This window comes from Vidua chalybeata, chromosome 9, assembly GCF_026979565.1.
Source record: "Vidua chalybeata isolate OUT-0048 chromosome 9, bVidCha1 merged haplotype, whole genome shotgun sequence".
NCBI classification, from domain to species: domain Eukaryota; kingdom Metazoa; phylum Chordata; class Aves; order Passeriformes; family Viduidae; genus Vidua; species Vidua chalybeata.
The window spans coordinates 19,376,213-19,395,718 of NC_071538.1; the positions used below are offsets into that span (position 1 = coordinate 19,376,213).

At 35.9% G+C, this 19,506-nt stretch overlaps 1 protein-coding gene across 10 annotated transcripts; it reads right to left on the reverse strand.

The window, feature by feature from the left end:
• Window positions 1–262: 262 nt before the first annotated feature.
• ODF2L (outer dense fiber of sperm tails 2 like) lies at window positions 263–19,214 on the reverse strand. Of its 10 annotated transcripts, none has more exons than XM_053951047.1 (17): window positions 19,124–19,214; window positions 18,514–18,633; window positions 17,096–17,245; window positions 16,250–16,312; window positions 15,947–16,018; window positions 15,147–15,263; window positions 12,182–12,367; window positions 10,768–10,877; window positions 9,172–9,349; window positions 8,514–8,624; window positions 6,269–6,373; window positions 5,510–5,656; window positions 4,931–4,987; window positions 3,495–3,580; window positions 3,248–3,410; window positions 2,147–2,272; window positions 263–1,489 (listed from the first exon to the last, which is right to left on the reverse strand). In XM_053951047.1, exons 2-17 carry the CDS (start codon window positions 18,619–18,621, stop codon window positions 1,361–1,363), a joined length of 1,908 nt encoding a protein of 635 aa, XP_053807022.1. In that variant the 5' UTR covers window positions 18,622–18,633; window positions 19,124–19,214; the 3' UTR covers window positions 263–1,360. The 10 variants fall into 10 exon arrangements, with proteins under 10 accessions (XP_053807022.1, XP_053807024.1, XP_053807023.1 ...); XM_053951049.1 differs by having other exon boundaries at window positions 9,172–9,298; window positions 17,084–17,245; XM_053951048.1 differs by having other exon boundaries at window positions 9,172–9,319; window positions 17,084–17,245.
• Window positions 19,215–19,506: the final 292 nt, after the last annotated feature.

The window sequence follows — 19,506 nt, forward strand, 5'->3', positions numbered from 1 at the left end:
TAAAAAGAAACAAAACAAACTAAAAAGGAAAAAACCAAAATCTAATGAAAGGTGTACAGTTTTTCAGTATGAGCTTTGGAAAACCACTCATGCACTGGATTGAACAATTTATTTCTGAACTATTTCTTTCATACATGATGACTTTCAAAAAGGTTTTGATATTTTATAAGTAGCACAATCAGAACTAAATGAATCCAAATATTTGTGTGTGCGTAATGGAAACCCCCCAAATTTAAAATAAATATTTGCTACTAACATGTCGTATAGAATAAATGACAATTTTATTTTTGAAAAGTGCACAGAAGCAGATCATTAGCACACGTCAGTATTTGTTAAGATGGACAAGCATTTGCAAAAAAAGAGATCCATATTCAACACATTACTAATAACTAACAATGAAATAGAATGGGTATTGTCTATGCATAAACAAACTTAAGGTTTTGGTCAAAAAATATATATTATTTAAGTACACATTGTAAATCACATATATTTAACTGAACGTACTATTTTTAAAAAACACATCATAGCATATATCTACAAAACTAATTAGAATTTAGAACTGAAATTAGATCAAGAATTGTTTCTTGTATTAATCCTGTATCAGCTGAATATTTATATGTGCTTTACTTGAGGCACAAGTCAATCTTGTTGAACAGCAGCTCTTGAGCTCAGACTAATATTTAAATATCTCACTGTAGCTCTGTCACCAGGGTATATCAGCACATTCAGAGCTTAAACTATACCTGTATCTAAAAAAATTTCCTATTCATATTTATAAAATACTATGATACTACTAAGCATAATGATGAGATGTAGAGGAAAATGGCTGGATGGGACAGCCTTGTGGTGGCAACTCTCCCATGTAGTGTAGGGCTACACAGGGGCTAAACTGCAGGGGAAAAAAGGGAAGAAACCTAATGATTTCAATTTTTGCCTGTTTTAATGGGTTATATATCACTGAATTGAAAGATAATCTGTGATCACCTACATTTACCATGGACTAAAAGGACTCAGGTAAGATTTTACAGCCCAGCACATTCACAGACCAATTTGGTGTGCATACCCCCCACGTGCACACCTGCTGCTGCTGTCATGCACTTGGCCTTTGCACTGCTGTGCCATGGATAACACAATGGTTTCTACCAGGAACATCAGCTCCATTCCCCACGTGGGACCAGCCAATAGATAACAGCAATGGCTGACCTGTTTCTCCCACCCACAACAGATGTTTTCCTAGGGAAGAATTAACATTATAAAATTTAATCTGTCAAAATAATGTAAGGCCTCAATGGCTTTGCCTCCAACAAGGCTGGGAGCCCAACCTTGACAAGTTTCTTTACTATAAAATTGATTAAAGAATTCAGCCAAACATTGTTACATATGCATCTTTCAAAAACTGCACATAATTCTGGATGATCTGGTTCTTGATCACTGACTTCTGTAGGCTGTTCTCCAGCTCTTTCAAACGTACTTCATAGTGCTTTTCATTCTAATGAAAAAAGAAGAATGCATAGAAACTTAGAAAAAAAATATCAATCAATCAAAATAATAATCTAAGACACAAAGTACCTAATTTTTATAGCTTTATTTACCTGCAAAATTTTCAGAGGCTCCACAAAAGCAAAGGTGCTAAAAAAGGCTTCAAAAGATTGAAGCTTTTATTTATGTTCAGTCAGGACCAAACTGAACATGTTTGGATAGACTTAAAATCAAAAAAAGGCCTACAGTAATTTATAAAAATTGTAAATTCAGAATACTGTCATTAACTCAGGAAAGAAAAAGAAGCTATCACTACATTATTATGGGATTGTTATGCATCTAATCAAATGTAGATATGCTTACTGAACACGATTGATCTGAAGGAAATTACAACTTTATACTTTTGGTTTTTTGTCTTGCTGGGAAAACTTGACTGAGTAAGAGCTGTAAACACAATATTATTCAAGTGATTTAGTTAGACTGGACATCTGTTAGGTTGATGGGAACTGTCAAATGTACAAAGTATATTGTCAAGTTGAATTAATTTACTGTTCTGAAAAGTGTGTATCACTGTATTAGCAGTGTGTTTTCAGTAAAAGGAACTTGTTTTTGTAAATGGTGATGTGGTAAGTGATTTCTTAAATCACAAACAGCATTATTTACTCACATGGTGAAATAAGCAGAGGAGTTGGTTTTTTTCTTCTTGCCTCTTTCTCACTTCAGCTTCAAGAAGTAGCAGTTTTGTCTGAAAGGCTTGTTCTTTGTATGACATTTTTTCCCATTCTTCATCTACCTATAAAAGTAATGAGAGAGAAAGGATATATATGTTATGTATATATACAATATATTTGTAAATTACATTATAGAATTAATTATATGTGATACAACATATTTATAAATATATATATATATTACATATACATTTACTCTTAAAGCCCAAATCAAATTATTTTCTTATCTCTTAACATTAATAGCTCTATTTCTTATTCTCTAATTGAATACTTAACTTATTTCCCATGCCCAGGACTTAAACAAACCTGAGAAATATTCTGGCTAAATTTGAAAGCTGTTTCAATTTGGGAAAAAAATGTAATACAGTGGGAGGGAAACACTTATTAGCTTATTTGCAAGTTAAGCCAAAATTTTAGTTTTCTCAAAACCAAAGAAATATCCTCAGCAGTGAAAAAAATCACATGGTTTTTTCAACATTTTTAATCTGAAATTGCAACTTCGTACATTTTTTCCGATTAAACTAATTTAATTCACTACAATCTAAATTCCTACATTTCCTCTTGAATTTGATTAACTGTTTGCATAATTTCTACAAATTGTAAAATTCTGCTTAATACAGAATGAATGCAAACTCTTCCTCTAAAAAGAGAAGGATTTCAACACAAACGTTCTTGTGGGCTTTTATAAGAAAGAAAATAAAAGGTAAGATTAAGCTTTTGTACAGAAACTTTTTGCCATATGTGTGGGATTTAATATAAGTTGGTTAAAGAATTTTGATTTGTCAATTAAAAAAAATTATAATAAAATGTTGGTAAATTGAATCTTGGTATTTATTTCCATTGTATCCAAACGTGACAAAGAAACTGAATTGTTCCATCCAGATTTAAAACATGCAGAAAATCACAGTAACTGTTTAGTATTTCTCCCTACATGCAAAATAGCCTTGTCCCATAATTTTTTATCAAGCTCATTTTTAATGCTATTTTTAAATAAAAAGTAGCAAACAAGATTGAGAGATGTATTAAAACACCAATACCATTTTTCTCCCTTCTTCCAAAGCAGATTCAAGTTGTCTGGTTAATGCATTATATTCTGCAATTTTCTCTTCAAGCTGCAATTTACTACTCCGAAGACTCTCATCTTCTTTTGTGAGCTGGTGAGCAAGTTCTTTATTCTGATATTCCATCTGTCCTAATTGCCTTTACACAAAACAGATCAGTGCATTATAATTGTCTATAGCAGAAAAGTGTAGGAATTAATTTTAATCAGATTCTTCAAGTTACCTTTGAAGATCTTCATATTTCTTCTGAATGTTACAGATCTCTTCCTCTAAGCAAAGATTGCCCATAGAAGTTACACTATGGTTATCCTGTGAAAATGACAATTTGTTTCTAGTTGAAGAGACCTGTATACAGGATCTAACTGGAGTAAAGTAAGCCTGTTTATTAAAACCCATTAAAAATTTAACTGTAATTTCAGATCAATGATATGTTCATTCAGACAAATGCTATATTATAATCAAGTAAATGTTATCTTGTATTATGGTACCTTGTAACATTATCTTAAATTGGTAAAATACAGCTAAAGTTTGGGACTAAAATTTTGTGTGAACACTTTAAGGCTGAAAACCTGCTATGTAACAAAGTCCTGAAAAACTCCATGTGCTGCTCATGCAGCCTTGTGTATTAGGAGATGGTCAGGTCTACCTGACCAGCAGAAAAAGCTCCCTCACACTACAGTCACAGGAAGCATAAAAATAACACTGCATATACATATGGTTATCACAGGAGAACAGTGCAGCACTGGCAAAGAATTTCAGAAAGAAGAGAAGATCAAAAAAGACAATCAATTCATGAAAAGAGATACATCAGCAGCAAAAGCTGAAGGAAGCAAGAAGACAGTCTTCTCCTGCCCAGCACCCAGAGTGCTAAACTTCTACATGTTTTCTTTCAAATCTCAGTAGCAATGAGATTATTGCTCCTTCTTCCACCCATCAACAGCATGTTAGCAATAAACAGGCACATCAACAGCCTGTGGGTGCCATCATTTACAGGGGTGACCACCACCATGCTTTGGACTACCTCAGGCAGTCTCATGCAGCAATTTGAGCTCATCTGCCTGATTGTGTTTATCAGAATTACAGGCTGTTCAGGTAGCAGCAGACTGGTAGTAGCAGAAATTAGTCCAGCTGAACCTCAGAGAGGTTTTCTGCAGAGGGAGCAATTGCTCCAAAATTAATTTTCCTAAATTCTGGTCATAGAGTCAAGGGTAAAGTACATCAATCAACAAGACTTAATGCTGAAATTTAACTACTGTTCCACCAGACTAGTGATTATATTCCCAATTATTTTGCTATACTTAAGAGGTTCTTCTGCACTTTTTCAAGTAAACACGTAGTTAGATTAAAATGACATACATCATTTTATATGCTGTATAAATTTTGCACCTCAAAATCAATTATTGCTTAAATACTTTAAGATTTAAGAGTTTATGAACATTCCTGAAATAATCAAAAATCAAGAGCAATGTTTCTTATAAAGTCTATAGGACGACAGAGACTCACAGTACTTCAGCTGTAGTTTTCCTACTGACATAGAAGGATGATTAGGCCTTTTTCCCAACCTACTAACTTAAAAAACTTTGTCATTTGTGCTCTTCTAACTTAAAAGCACATTAAAATAAAGACAGAAAACAATAACAAAAAAAACCCCAAACCTACCCTGCCATAGAAATTGATGTCAGAGAAAAAAAGAGTCCAGGAAAATTCATTTTCAGGCTTTAGAGAAAATACAAGCATTAGTGTTAAATACAGCTAAATATTGCAATTATCCTATTAAAGCATATTTTAAAAGCACTTGCTCAGCTAAAACATTTTAAAATGTTATACAGCATCAAGAATATAATTTATCTGATTAAATACTGTACGGTTTATAAATCTGTCATTAAAAACAAAACTAATGTATAATTAAATTATTCTACTAGATACAAAAAATATCTAGACTTGCATATATTTCCAGGGAAGAGTTCTGCAACACATCTCAGGACATAAGTATTCAAATAGGTCAAAAATATACTCATTCTAAAAGTTACAAGTCTTGCCACATAATGAATTCACATAAATACAGTTGGCAACAGTTTTATTTTCATTGTCTAATTTCCACAGAAGTTTTTGATTTATGAAGAAAATAACAAAGGAAACCTCACCACTGTCACACATGCCAATAGTAAAAAATGCCCCAGTGACTTTTTTCCACATAATTTTCTCATTTATCTTGAGAAATCAGCATGTTCTAACCACCTGAAGCTCCTGCTCCCTGAGGGTTTTGTATTTCTGTGCACGGATCCTTTCCCAGGCCAGAAGCTTTTGCTGGTTTTCCTCAGCTGCTTTCAGCGAGTCCCAAACATGTTCTAACTCCTTTAACTCAGCCTCCATTTTGTGCCTCACCTACATAGTAGCATCACAGGAGAAAAATGTAAATGTAAAATAAAACCATAAATTAATTGTAATACTTAATGGATTTTCATGGAGGTAATAGAGCTAAAATTCTATACAAGTTACATATCACCTATTTTATAAAATATTGACAAAGATACAAGTTCATTTCTGATGTTTAAGAATGTGCTGTCTTCCAGTGTTCAGCTCCATCTGCTGAAAAATGTATAACTCATCTCTGTGTGGAGTCTCAATCTTAAGTGTTAAAAAGAAAAGGACTTATAATAGGCTTGCTTCCATGTACAGCTTTCACAACTGTTCTGTCAAGAAGATCGTTTCAAAATCACCAACAATAAAGTCACACTTTTGAAAGTGATAAAGGAATTCTGAAATTCTAAAATAGTAGCCAAACTACTTAGTAATTGCACTAGGAATCATTGCTCAATTGTTTGCAATTGTGTAGTATCCAAAAAACACCAGCTTTAGATAGCAGTCAGTAAAAGGCTCAGAAATTTAAAACCAAGAGATAGTACCTTGTGACTTCTAACAAGATCACAAAAATGTAGAAAGTATCTGTGTCCTACAGAATTGTTTGTAAACATTCTTTACCACTGCAAAACTTACCTTATCTGCTTCTAAGTATTTGTTTTCTGTTATTTTTTTGTTTTCATTTAAGACTGTTTTATATCTGGATTTCAATTCTTCCACTGCAATTTGGTTTTTTTGTACCTAGGACAACATACATTTTTCACATACATATGCAAGGTCCTTCATTTAAATATAGAAAAGATAGAATCATTAGTATGAAGCATAAAGGAAAACCTCTGACTTCTAAATAATATCTCAAAGTTTGTCATTATTTGAAGTTATTTATTTTCATTATCCTACTTGTCACAGTAAGTACAAAAGGGTTACCAGGTAAAGAGCACTGTCATATCAGCAGTGTGTTATCAACAATGGAGAATGAGCTACAGCTGTGCTGTAGAAGCAGCCAGCGTGACTAGCACCTCTGTCCCCACATAGCAACTGTCACTGACACTTCCCATCTGGAGTCACTACAGCCCTGAGCTAGGGAATTACACTCCACTCACTGCTTAAGGCTGGCTGTTACCTGGAACTGCACCTACCATCTTAAAGCTGGCAGCAACTTTATTTATGATGATGCATTCCAAAGACAAGGCTCTCTGGCTCTACTCTAGATTTTTTATCATGTCCTTCTTTTCTCTTGTCATGATTAAAAAAAAGTAAGTAAAGAATGTCAGTGAAATTGTGTCTACATTATAGCATAAATAGATACATATTTGAATCAATGTTCTAAAATTTCTGTGTGAATATAGCCAAACACAAAAAATGAATTGATAAAAAGCCCATTATAACTTTGGTTTATTTGTTTCACTGGTATTTCTATGTGGATTTACCCACTGAAATAAAACAACTCATATATAGACGACATGGATGAGGGCATCGAGTCCTTCATTAGTAAATTTGCAGATGACACTAAGCTGGGAGCTTGTGTTGATCTGTTGGAAGGAAGGAGGGCTCTGCAGAGAGACTTAGATAGGTGGGATGGATGGGCAGAGTCCAACAGCATGTTGTTGGACAACAGCAAGAAGTTCAATAAGTCTAAGTGCCGAGTTCTACATTTTGGCCACAAAAATCCCCTACAGCGTTACAGGCTGGGGACTGTGGCTGAACAGTGTTCAGGCGGAAAGGGACCTGGGGGTGCTGGTCGACAGCCAGTTGGATATGAGCCAGCAGTGTGCCTTGGTGGCCAAAAAAGCCAATGGCATCCTGGCCTGCATTAGGAATTGTGTGACCAGCAGGAGCATTCTTCCCCTGTACTCGGCGCTGGTGAGACCACATCTTGAGAACTGTGTCCAGTTCTGGGCCCCCCAGTTTAGGAAGGACACTGAGATGCTTGAGCACGTCCAGAGGAGGGCAACAAGGCTGGTGAGGAGCTTCGAACACAAGCCCTATGAGCAATGTTTGAAGGAGCTGGGGTTGTTTAGCCTGGAGAACAGGAGGCTTAGAGGTGACCTTATTGCTCTCTACAACTTCCTGAAGGGAGGTTGTAGACAGGTCGGGGTCGGTCTCTTCCACCGGGCAGCAACTGACAGAACAAGGGGACACAGTCTCAAGCTATGTCAGGGAAGGTACAGGTTGGATATTAGGAAAAAAATTTTCACCGAAAGAATAATAAAGTACTGGAATTGTCTTCCCAGGGATGTGGTAGAATCACCATCTCTGGATGTGTTTAAAAAAAGACTGGACATGGCACTTGGTGCTATAGTCTAGTTGAGGTGTTAGGGCATAGGTTGGACTTGATGATCTTAGAGGTCTCTTCCAACCTCATTATTCTGTGATTCTATGTGATTCTGTGATATAACCCTATACTCATAACCCTAACCCTAACATATATTTCTTGAATGAACTTGGATTTCTTGAACTTACTTAAATACTGATACGCTCTTAAGAACATGAAGATAAAATACGGCCAAGTAGAGGTAAAATAACATCAGTATATCCACTGAAAACATCAGACTCAAACTTTTTGAATATCTAGTTTACTGGGTCACTAACCCACTTTTTAGCAAGCTCGTCTGAAACTTTTGTCTTGAGACTCTTCAATGAGGTTCAAGTAGGCATCACACAATTCAATACAGACCATGTGTACTTGTAGCTGTGTGGAGACTACTCTTCCATATGGTCTGTAGTAGCACTTTCTTCTTTCAAACTCAATATTACAAAAATATTACAGTCCCCATGACAACAAAATGGGTTTATTGCAAACAAAACCTTTATCATTTCCTCAAAATGGCTTACAAATTTTAAAAAAACATACTTGAGGATTTCAAACATGGTAAGTCACCTCATTTTTATGCTGTTCTACAAGGTTTTCCTGCAGCTTTGCTTTTTCTTGCATATGTAGCAACTCATATTCAACAGACACTGTACTTTCCTCCAACATAGCAAGGGAAGCCTTGATCAAAAATAGAAAATATAAAAATGTTAAGAGTGTTACTAAAATAATGCATTCTACAATATAATATTACCAGCAAGTGACTTGCTGGCACCAGGAAGACTGATGTAATTATTTTTGTTGTCAAACAAAAATGATAGTCTATAGTTCATTTGTCAGCTCATCAGAACACTTATATCAGATGATAAAAATCTGCAAACTCTTTCAAAATTGAGATTAATAATTGAGGTAAACTCAGATTTTTAATTTGAAAGAGAGTTTAACAAACATAAAAGAATTTCTATTTTAAGCAATTGTGCAGTTATTGACAGTAAGATAAACAGCATCCTGATTAAGCAGATATATCATCACACAGCCCTGTTCCTAGCTTTGCCATAAATTTCCACTGGAAAATTTTCAGATTTCATTTGCTCTTACTATTATTAATGGATGGCAAACCTTATTCTGCAGGTCTGGAGTCTCTCAACAGAAGGTCAAAGAGAATGAATGTGGTTACTACATTAATGTATGAGAAATGTAGAGCCATTCAACAATTTAATAATCTCACCTTTAATTTTTTGTTTTCAAGGTAAATCTTTTCCTTTTCAGAGTTAAGCTTTCCAAGAATTTCCTCTTCTGAGTTTCTTTTCCACTCCTCCCTTCTTTCCATGTCTTCCATCAGGCCTCTGATCTGACTTGTTAGACAGGCAAGTTCTCTATAATACACAATGCTTCCAAAACTCTCACTATGAAAATTAAATTGAACCTTAACGCATTCTCCTTCATAGTATATATATATATAAAAGGAGGAATGTATTTATGCATCCAAAGAAAAGATTGTCTACTTATATTCTGAAATAAACTCTCTGAAAGAGGAGAGTTCCTACTCCAAGTAAGATGTCTTAGCACAATTATAGAACACCAAATGATACTTCCAAGTATCATTTGAGAACTATGCATATGTACACTGTACAAAATGTAATTATATTGAATTTATAGGGTATATCACATAATGTCCTACTAAGAACACTCCTTAGCTACTTTAGGAATGTTACTTTCCATTATTAAAAGCAGCAAATTATGCTATGCCTCATTTTTTGCCTTTTTTTTGGTTAATAAAGTTCACAAAATTTGTTTTGCTGTTTAGTCAGCCACACACTGCTTAGTAGAACAAGTCTTGTAAGAATGGCACATTTCAAGCAAAGACTTGCATTTTCAGCTGAAATGAAAACAGCAAAAACCAGCTGGAGGCAAAATGAGTATTTGTTCTTTCTTAGCTGCCTTCCTATATACACTGGACCAATGTGGGCTAGACAGATTTCTGGACTGATGTCATCTACCTGCCTTCTGGTAAAATTTTAAAATCTACTGCAAGTATTTTCAGAAATGCCAGATTTTCTGGGACAAAACCAAAATATTTAAGTAATTTTAATGTGAGCTGTTAGATACTTGAGCATGAAGCAAGTTCTTTGTGAAATAAACTTTGCCTTGGACCTAGAATAAAGGCATCTAACAGTTTCTTTTGCTGGTTTAAATTATCGTCCATATTTCTAACAACAGAAATGGTAAAAGTATATTTGTCATTGTCTGCCCAAAAATAACTTATCCTTCATGTACATTAAGATTTGACTGTGTAATTTGAAAAAGGTTGGATAATTTTGTTCTGCTCTTCCTTACATGAATGAACTGTTTGAATGGCATCTGAGAGGAACCCTTCTCTATCCTCTACTGAATTGAGACGTTAGTGGAACTGAAATAATTTGGCCATCTCTAGTCTGAAGTAGGACCTAGAAGACAAAGAACCTTCTTCTATTCTGTAAACATAAGGGTTAACACTCAAGCTGTTGAATCAGTTATTAAATAGGTGGTTATGTGGAGGCCTCATAGGAGCAGCCAGCAAGTTCAGGCTGATCAGAAGTATGCAGGAAAAGGAATATGTTCCTTACTGGTAAAGGGGAATAAAGCTTCAAAAGAAGTGAAATGCAACAGCGAGGAGGGTAAAAATCTTAAATTTATTCTAATTTCCAAATTCCAAATTCTGCTCAGAATTTTAAAACATTAATAAACTCATTGACATTGTCAACAATGAGTATTGCACTACTAACTATCAACACCCTGTGACCACAGAAATAAATAAACAAAAAAGACCAACAGTCCAACTTACTTCTCAAGAGCTTCAATTTGAACTTCTAACATTGTCTTTTCTTCAACTATTCTATCATGCTGTTTTTTCCAGACATCAGAGGCTGACAGTATCTCATGCAGTTTGACTTCCTAGAAAATGCAGAAATTATAAATTGTGTAACAAAAGAATGCCACTAAAGAATGCCATTTAATTCTACAAGTTTTTAGATATACAGATATTTAATATAAGATGGTTTTATTAGATCTCCCTTGTACAAACCAATATAAATTTTCTCTCATCTCAAAATAAAATCAACAAAATTACCCACATTTTTTTAAAAATCAAAGTCTAAGAACAGACTTATATTCAAGGCAGAGACATAGTACCAGATATACTGGTACTGTATATCAACTGTAGAATACAACATTTCAAGATTTAAGATGACGATCTTTTCTTACCAAAAAATTGTCTTCAATACATCTCAACTACATATAAATTATATCAATTAATAAATGAATAAAATTGTGCCAAAATATTTTAAGTACAAAAACCGCTAGCTAGGTAAGAAATGAAACATTAGGTAAAATCCCTTAAACGAATGTGGATAATTATCCAACACATGATATCTACCAAGATTTCAATGAGGAAGAAAACAAGTGTGACTACAAAAAGTCAGAAGTTCAGGAGGTAGTTGCTGTCCCTCTGTACTGCTAATTTTAGTTAAAGACTCACTACTGTCTTCTCACGAGGATCCAAGAATACAAAAACTATTATTAATCATCTCCTGGTACACTACATGGAAAAACATACCTTTAATACTGATATATCCAAAATGATTACAACATGTCTAAGAGTATGAAAACATACTCTTCTTAGGAAATCCAAATAGGGCAATAAGCACAGTTCTGATGCACCTGGCCTTTTTAAACAATTACAAACTATTGATAGGCAAAGCAAGATTCCAAGGAACAACTTGGATTAAAGAAGTTTTATGCTTGAATTTTGAAAAGGTTCAAAGAAAGCAGCTTAGAAACTAAAAGCTAAGTGACCACATGAGACATCACATATTAATGAATAAAGAAAACTAACACTTCAAACCTCAGTCGGATTCTCAGTACACTGTATTTCTGAGTTAGTCAGTGCTTATCCATAGAGGATTAACAGGAAGACCAGGAGAGGTTTAACCATAAACTGATGACACTCCTCTTACTTCCTACAGCTTAAAATGTTCAACCTCTTGACTTAAGACAACCACTAAATTTTAACAAAACAAAAGCAGTTAATAGTAATGGCTTTCAGGACACCTATAGCAACCTTTTCCTTAACAAATGAGCAACAAAACAAAAGACATACAAGCACAGCATAATCAAACAAATTTTTCTATTTTCTAAAAGTCTCAGTTGTTCAATTTCAAACAATACAACACAACATTGCTCACAGCATAGTCACTCACATGTTCTTTTATTTTAGAGGTTACATCTTTCACAGCTTCTTCTAAGCATTGAGCTCTTTGTTTCTGGAACCTTATTGCTTTTTCCAGAGCTATCTTCTTTTGCTCACTTGTTTCCTTTAAGGCTAACTTCTGGCCCTTGTATTCACCAATTTGATGTTTCCACTCTGCTATTTTATTTTCTAGAGTCTGCAGCATAATTAAAATCAACTCTTCAAATTCCAAGCCTTACAGATAATTTTGTGCTAAAAAATAATTAGGAAAAGCTGTTACATTTATAACATCTGTTTCCATATAATCTTGGTATCTCAGATCTTGTGGTTGATAGAAGGAGCTAGCTAAGTACAACAGTCAACAAGAAAAATACAGAGAGAAAGTCATTACAAAGATGAAAAGAGGCTGAAAGGTGCAGGAGCAGGCAGGAGTAGGGGAAAAGAGCAATCTAACCACGTCTGTATGCTCTTGCAAATGAATGCAGAATTTCCACGCAGAAGCCATGGTATAGATGTTAAAGCCATTTATGAGGAGGAAAATAAAATGGTTTCATCAGACTATTTCTGCAAAGAGTATCACCTTAATGATGCTACCAGTGATATGCACTGATGTATTAGAATATGTGCTCTGAATTTAGTGACACGCACACTACTGGGTCTGGAGATAGGTTGTGTGACTGTATATGAAATTTTATTATGAAAGTTAATATCTTGGATTTGTGGTTTTTTAAAGTCAGGAAGCCAGGAAAGGTTGAAGTTTTTCTTTAGTGTATGTATTATAATATGGTCTGTGATTAGATGACAATATACTATTTTCTTGCAAGATCTCTGATTTTTTTTTTCTGTGCATAAAATGGCCCTACTTTATTAATGGCACACATTTGTTTAGTGAAGAAAGTATTTTTTATATACAATGAAGCAAAAATGCATTTTAATGCATTTAATAATATGAAACATGTACAAAGCAGCCAAGATGGGAACTGGGCTCTATGATGGCCATTATATTATCTTTTCTATTGCTGTTGTTATTTCTGAATAACTCTGATAAAGACTGATCCCATTCCATGCAGGAAGCTGATCTCTCTAACTTCACGCCTTTTGTTTTTTTCATCTATATACCACATAAATATGAATGGAAAACAACTACAGACATTAAAACACTACATGATGATATGCATTAAGAACAATACCAGACTGTTTCAAGGAGAATCTCAGATCCACTTACCAAAAATGACCAAGCTACCAATAGACAATTAATTTCATAAAGATGAGTGTAAATCCTGTTCATATCTCTTACTATTCTTCCACCAAACTCTAGCAATGCAGGTAAGCCAGCAGTGTCAACTTTCTCAGTTCAGTGATAAACATCCTAATTGTAGGAATTATTAATGCATTTGTTTCTTTCCTTTTAGCCTAGGTCTGACACTACATTATGTACTACTAGCTAACTACTGAATCTGTGAATGTGCCAACCTTATTCAAGATACTCATTGACAATTGCTATAAAATATGCATATTATGCATGAGTGGCTATCTCTCAGTACAGGTCCTGCTAATGGCCCCAAAACTTTTACAGAATTAAAGCAAAATGTATGTGGTTTTCCAAGTGAAAGATGGTCTCAGGTATTGGGATTCACCAAAAAGCAGAAGTACTACTTCAAAAAAAAAAAAAAAAAGGAAATTACAAAAAAGACCCAAATATTTAAAAAGTTATTTTCCTATATAAATGCTTACAGGGCACCTAATAAACAAAGATGTGACTTGAGGTGGTGGATAAACACCTTCAATAAACACTGCAAACAGAAAATTTCAGTCTATGTGTGGATTTCTTTAACTGTCAGTATAAGTAAACACTGCTATGCCCCATTATAACCACAGGAGGTCAGAATCACACTAAGAATAAATGCTTCGGGCATGAGTGGCTGAGGTAAATTCGAATTGAGAACTAATTTCATAGTGGTAATGCTAAGCTTTTGCAAGCTTTTGTCCAGCTATTAACAAAATCATCTCCAGGATTTAAGCTAGCAAACGACTTCAGCAATTTCTGAAAGTGAACAAAACTTTTAAATAGAGATTGAATGACAATACAGCTGCATATCATTATTTTATCTAATGAAAATGTTGTTCTATAATTCTATAATTGTACTAGGTAGAACAAGAAATCAATTTTTATTTAGAAGAAAACATGAGGCATTTATGCAGACATAGACATGTGATTTGAAATTGCCTTGATATAGGTTGGGTAACAATCTCAAATGATTCAAGTAGCAGGGGATGTATGCAAGTAAAAATTAGAAATTAGAAATACATTGTTTTTAGCCAATATTTTCTCACTCATGCCTGTGCTCTTGACAAGTTTCATATACTGTATTTTGAGGCCACATACAGCTCCAGCCTTTCACACATGACCTCCTCCTTGCCTTTTTCTAAAGCCAGTAACTGATTCAAACACCCAAATTAAACTTGTGCTTTTTAGAAAAGAAAATGGAAGTAATTTAACCTACTTTAAACAAAGTGAGATTAGGGATTAGTCTTAAGTGTTTCACTTTCAGTCAGTATTAAGAGACTTCTCGATTCTTCACAGACAATAAGAAGAACCGGGGTGTGGCTGTCACTGTTCTCCTAGAACAGGAAATCACCTGTAAGGGCTCGCTTATCTCTTGACCATATGGAGACTTTCTTCTAGACAGCGCAGTTAAGTGAGTGCAAACACATCTATGCATGTTTCACTTTGCTCCACCAGAACTGTACAAGTGTGCATAAGTTGAGAAAAGAAGAAAAAATAAACAAGAAACAACCTTGCAATTCAAATAGTGTGTTCAGGCAGCTCTTGCAAAACATAAACACTTATGATTTTAACTGTTTGGGATTTTTCTTCTACAAATAATTTAATTTCAAAACAGGTCACAGCAAGGCTTTGTTGTTTTTTTTTTTTTTTTCCCAATAAAATGAAACATGAGTAAAAATATTTTGACCTGTATTTTCACTTTTAATTCATCATTTTCTGCTTCTTTTCTTTCAATCTGACTCTGCAGGTGAGCTTGTACTTCCTTTACTGATCTTGACAGGTGATCCCCTTTCTGTATCTTGATCTAGGAAAGATAAACACAAATTTATTGGACTATGTTGTATGATGCTCCCTGTATTTTTTCTACTATGCCATAGTTTCTAACTGACATTTGAATGTCCTCAAAACCTGGAAAAGATAAAACATGCTCTACAAGTATATTCACAAGCAACTTGCTACTAACTGTATTAATGTTCAACAGAAATCACCAACTTGAAACAATTTACGCATAATTTTACATATAATATTTAATCTGAGTTTTAGTAGCAGGAATAAGGCCTGGAAGCATGAAGTCAGACATCCAGGTTAAGGAAAGGCATGCAGCTAGCAGGATGACTAACACTAAGCCACACTGATGAGCTGTGCTCTGACTAATGAGACCTGAACTGCCCTTCATTAAATTCCAAAGACCACCATCTCCTATTAGAACTATGGATACATTTAATTCAAACTCCAATTCTGGGGGAAGTGTAAATCATTAGGGAAGAGGAAACTTATGTCACCAGCACTCAGGTCAGATGATTCTATGAAATTTCTTTCAATTTGATTCCTTTGGCTCATTCTAAGTAAGAAGTAATAAGGTAGATAAGTATTATATTATCAGTATAGACTGCAAGAGATATTGTTTTACTCAAAATTTATATATTTTTAATTGGGAATCCAGTATGTTGGAAGAAAATATTCATTCTAATGGAACTGGTCACTCACTTTTTCACACTGGAGCATGGATGAAAGTTCTTTAATCTGTTTCTCCCTTTCAAGTATTTTTTTCCTGAGATTCTTCATGGGAAAAAAAAAACAAAAAAGAAATTATTTTAATGTCTGTATGCAACAAATCATCAGAAATGCACAGTGATGAACATTTCAGATGTAAAACTAAGATTCCATTTTGTGATGGTAAATCACAAATACTCCCACTTTGCCACTCTTACTGGAACTTATATGACTCTAAGCTAGCCAGTTTCAGATATTCAGCATAGAACAGAGAGAATCAAATTTTAATTTACTTACAGTATTCTGAATTTCACTTTCACTTAGCTCCTGCGTCCAAGTGTCAATGTTTTTACTGTTTAACTGCAACACAGGAAATATTAAACATTTCTTCTGATTATAACTGATTTTGTATTTTTCAATGGTTTTAAATTGGTTACATATAGTTTGCTACAGTTTTAAACCTGGTAAATATGACTAGAAAAGCTCACATATTCACAAGCTACTTGGTGGTTAAAACCTAAAGATTCAATTTATTTTGTGCATGGAACTTTGTACCTGAAGAAACGAACCAGGGTTATTCCATATATCTATTTATTTCTTTATTTTATCTATAAGGGCTCTTAATACCCTTACTTACACTTACACTTACCCTCTAAATAGATAAGTGTTATTTAAGCATGTAGTTAAAGGATAAAAGCATTTGTAGAATTCACAATATTTCAAAGACTACTGTTAAATGCTAAAGCCTTTCAGGAGTCTTAGTTAGTTAGGAGAATTTGAAGACTGAGCCGGAAAGCATAAGGTGGAAGATCACAAAAATCAATTTGGGTTAACTCTTTGTAGAATTTATGTGCCCACGATAATGTCAACTAAACATCTATTTTAAAATATCCTATTGTGTGTGTGCGTGCATAACTTCCTATTTTTAAAAAGTAGACTTGTGTGGCTTTCAGACTGTAAATCCAAAACATTTTAGTTTCACTAATGAGAAGATAAACCCACAAACAGGACATAACAAAAAAAAAAAATCTTCCCACAATGTGTCTAATAAAGAAGATTATATGACTACATGTTTCTTTCAGACTAGTGTAAGAAATGTACATTTCCATTGATTCTATGTTTATGCCTTACATGTTTTCTTACTTGGTGCTCTAGACTGTCAGATTCTTTGCTCAGATCAGTAAAATACTTCCCATCTTGGATGGCTTTTGTAGTTCTGTGACAATCCTTTTTATCTGGCTGAATCAGTGAACACAGTTTTCCTGTTTCTCCGGGTGGCACATGTGTTTTTCCCTGAAATAGCATTCATAATTATGTAACATTTAGTTTCACTCACAGTCAGGTCATTGATATTGCTAATTCAAGGATATCAACATAAAACAGGTCAACTCCTCCAGAGAATCCTTTAAGAGAAAGTTTAAAGATCAAAGAATCATTTAGGACTTTCAACAAGGATAAAAGCCTGTCATATCACAGGATGTACCCTCAAACAGTTTGCTCACAGAACACACCTAATCCACAAGGCAAAGGCAGACTACCTCCAGTGAAGGTGAAGGCCAAGACCTGCTCAGATTCCAGTGTTGCTGTTTTTCACAGGAGACTTCCAATTTGGAGGCAGCAACAGCTTTCCTCTTTTCCCAACTTGGAAAAGCTTCTCACCAGGCTTGGCTGCTCATGAAAATGATGCTGCCCATGCCATAGCAAGTCCAGAGCCATATCAGACCTAAAACTTCCATTCCCCCCACTTCCTTATCAGGCACCAGCAACCTGTCATCACCCTCACCCTTTCTCTAAACACCTCTCTCCTGCCTCTGCCCTAGCACTCCAGAATGATTGATGCCTTCACCAAGCACAAAGTTGCTCCATTCAGTGCTCCACTGACTACTCATTATTTTTTCAGACATGGATTGTGTTGCCTTTTCCACCCACCAGGACCCATTTCTCCCATGCTCAGCCTGTGCAAGGTGCATCTCCATCAAAAGGATATGTCAGACTAAGAGTTTCAGTCCTTATATCCATATTGCCCTTCATACAATTAAGAAAATGAGTAACAAATCTGGGAAGTTCTCATCTTAAATAATCACTTCCTCACAGAATTGGAATGCAGACTGCTTTGTTTCCAATCGTTGTCTTAAGGCAAATAAGTACAATCAAACATCTAAGTTTTTTTATTTTATATATGTATATGTGTATGTCTTTTTTCATTACAGGATTAAATTTCCTGGCAGACCTCACCTTGTGTAATACAGTGCAACTCTCTGTAGCTTTTTCCTGGATATAAGCAAAACATAGTTCTTGAATTTAATTACTTCCAGTGAAAACAGCACCTTGGGAGATTAAACATCATGCTTCATTTATCATAGCCAATTAATGCAAGCAGAAAAGGACAAAGAATTTTGCCATAGTTTCAGTATACTGTTGCCATGTCCAGCACTGTCACTTAGCCATTTTTTGAAATATCACCTACTTCACATCTATTATTAGAAAGTATACTTTTAACCTTGTTAACAAAACAAATACAATTTAAAATATCAAGCCTAACAAGAACAGAATGAACTTGCCTCAACAATGAGAAGAAGAATAAACTTTTCCTGAAGATCAAAGTCCAAGGAAGGAGCAGTACAGTCATGTACAGGTAAAGACAAGGATGCTTTTGATGATGATGACATTTTGATTTAATGCTGTATAACAAGACAATATATGTTAACATATATTGGAGTTCCATGAATCAGTAACTGAAACATTACTGGCATGGCCAGGTTGTTCCCACTACAGTGGGACTACTGGACTGGACCAAGTAAACCCCGGTCACAGCAGAGATGTAACACAGCTAATGCACCTGAAATCTTCCACAAGAATTCACAATTTGCAATTGCTCAGCACTGAATTCACAAACACGGTGCGCAGAAAGCAAATCCTTCCGCAGCAGAAAAGTGAATGCACTCGAAGGACAAAGTAAAGCTCACAACTGCTATTTCCCACTTCCACGCTCCCCAGCACAGAGGGGCAGGCTCGGGGCACAGGTCACTCAACGCCAGCCCTCGCCCCGGGCCCACTCGGGCTCTCACCTCACCAAAGAACCCCGCGCCCGCTGCCGGCGGCTCCCGCCCGTGGGTGTCCCGCGAGCCGCCCCCCCAGCACCGGTCCTACGGGGCAGTGTCCCCTCAGCACCTGTCCTGCGGAGCGCTGGCCCCTCAGCGCCGCTCCAGCGGGGCAGTGCCGCTCCGCGTTCCTCCCGCGGGGCCGCACCTGCGCCCGCCGCTCCTCGCCGCCGGGAGCCGTTGCCGAAGCAACGCGCCGCTGGCGCTGCCGGCGCCGCCGCCGTTGCGGTTGCCGCTGCCGGTGCCGGTGCCGTTGCAGTTGCCGGTGTCTCTGCCGCTGCCGGTGCCGGTGCCGTTGCAGTTGCCGGTGTCTCTGCCGGTGTCTCTGCCGCTGCCGGTGCCGGTGCCGTTGCAGTTGCCGGTGTCTCTGCCGGTGTCTCTGCCGCTGCCGGTGCCGGTGCCGTTGCAGTTGCCGGTGTCTCTGCCGCTGCCGGTGCCGGTGCCGTTGCAGTT

What these genes read in the sequence shown, in the direction of transcription:
- ODF2L (XM_053951044.1), bottom strand. Translation starts at nt 18,621, where the DNA reads ATGTCATCATCATCAAAAGCATCCTTGTCTTTACCTGTACATGACTGT. An exon ending in TAGAACAGCATAAAAATGAG is followed by an intron (nt 6,374 to 8,513) that starts GTGACTTACCAT and finishes ATGTTGTCCTAG; the next exon opens with GTACAAAAAAACCAAATTGC. An exon ending in ACATCAATTTCTATGGCAGG is followed by an intron (nt 3,581 to 4,930) that starts GTAGGTTTGGGG and finishes TCATTTTCACAG; the next exon opens with GATAACCATAGTGTAACTTC.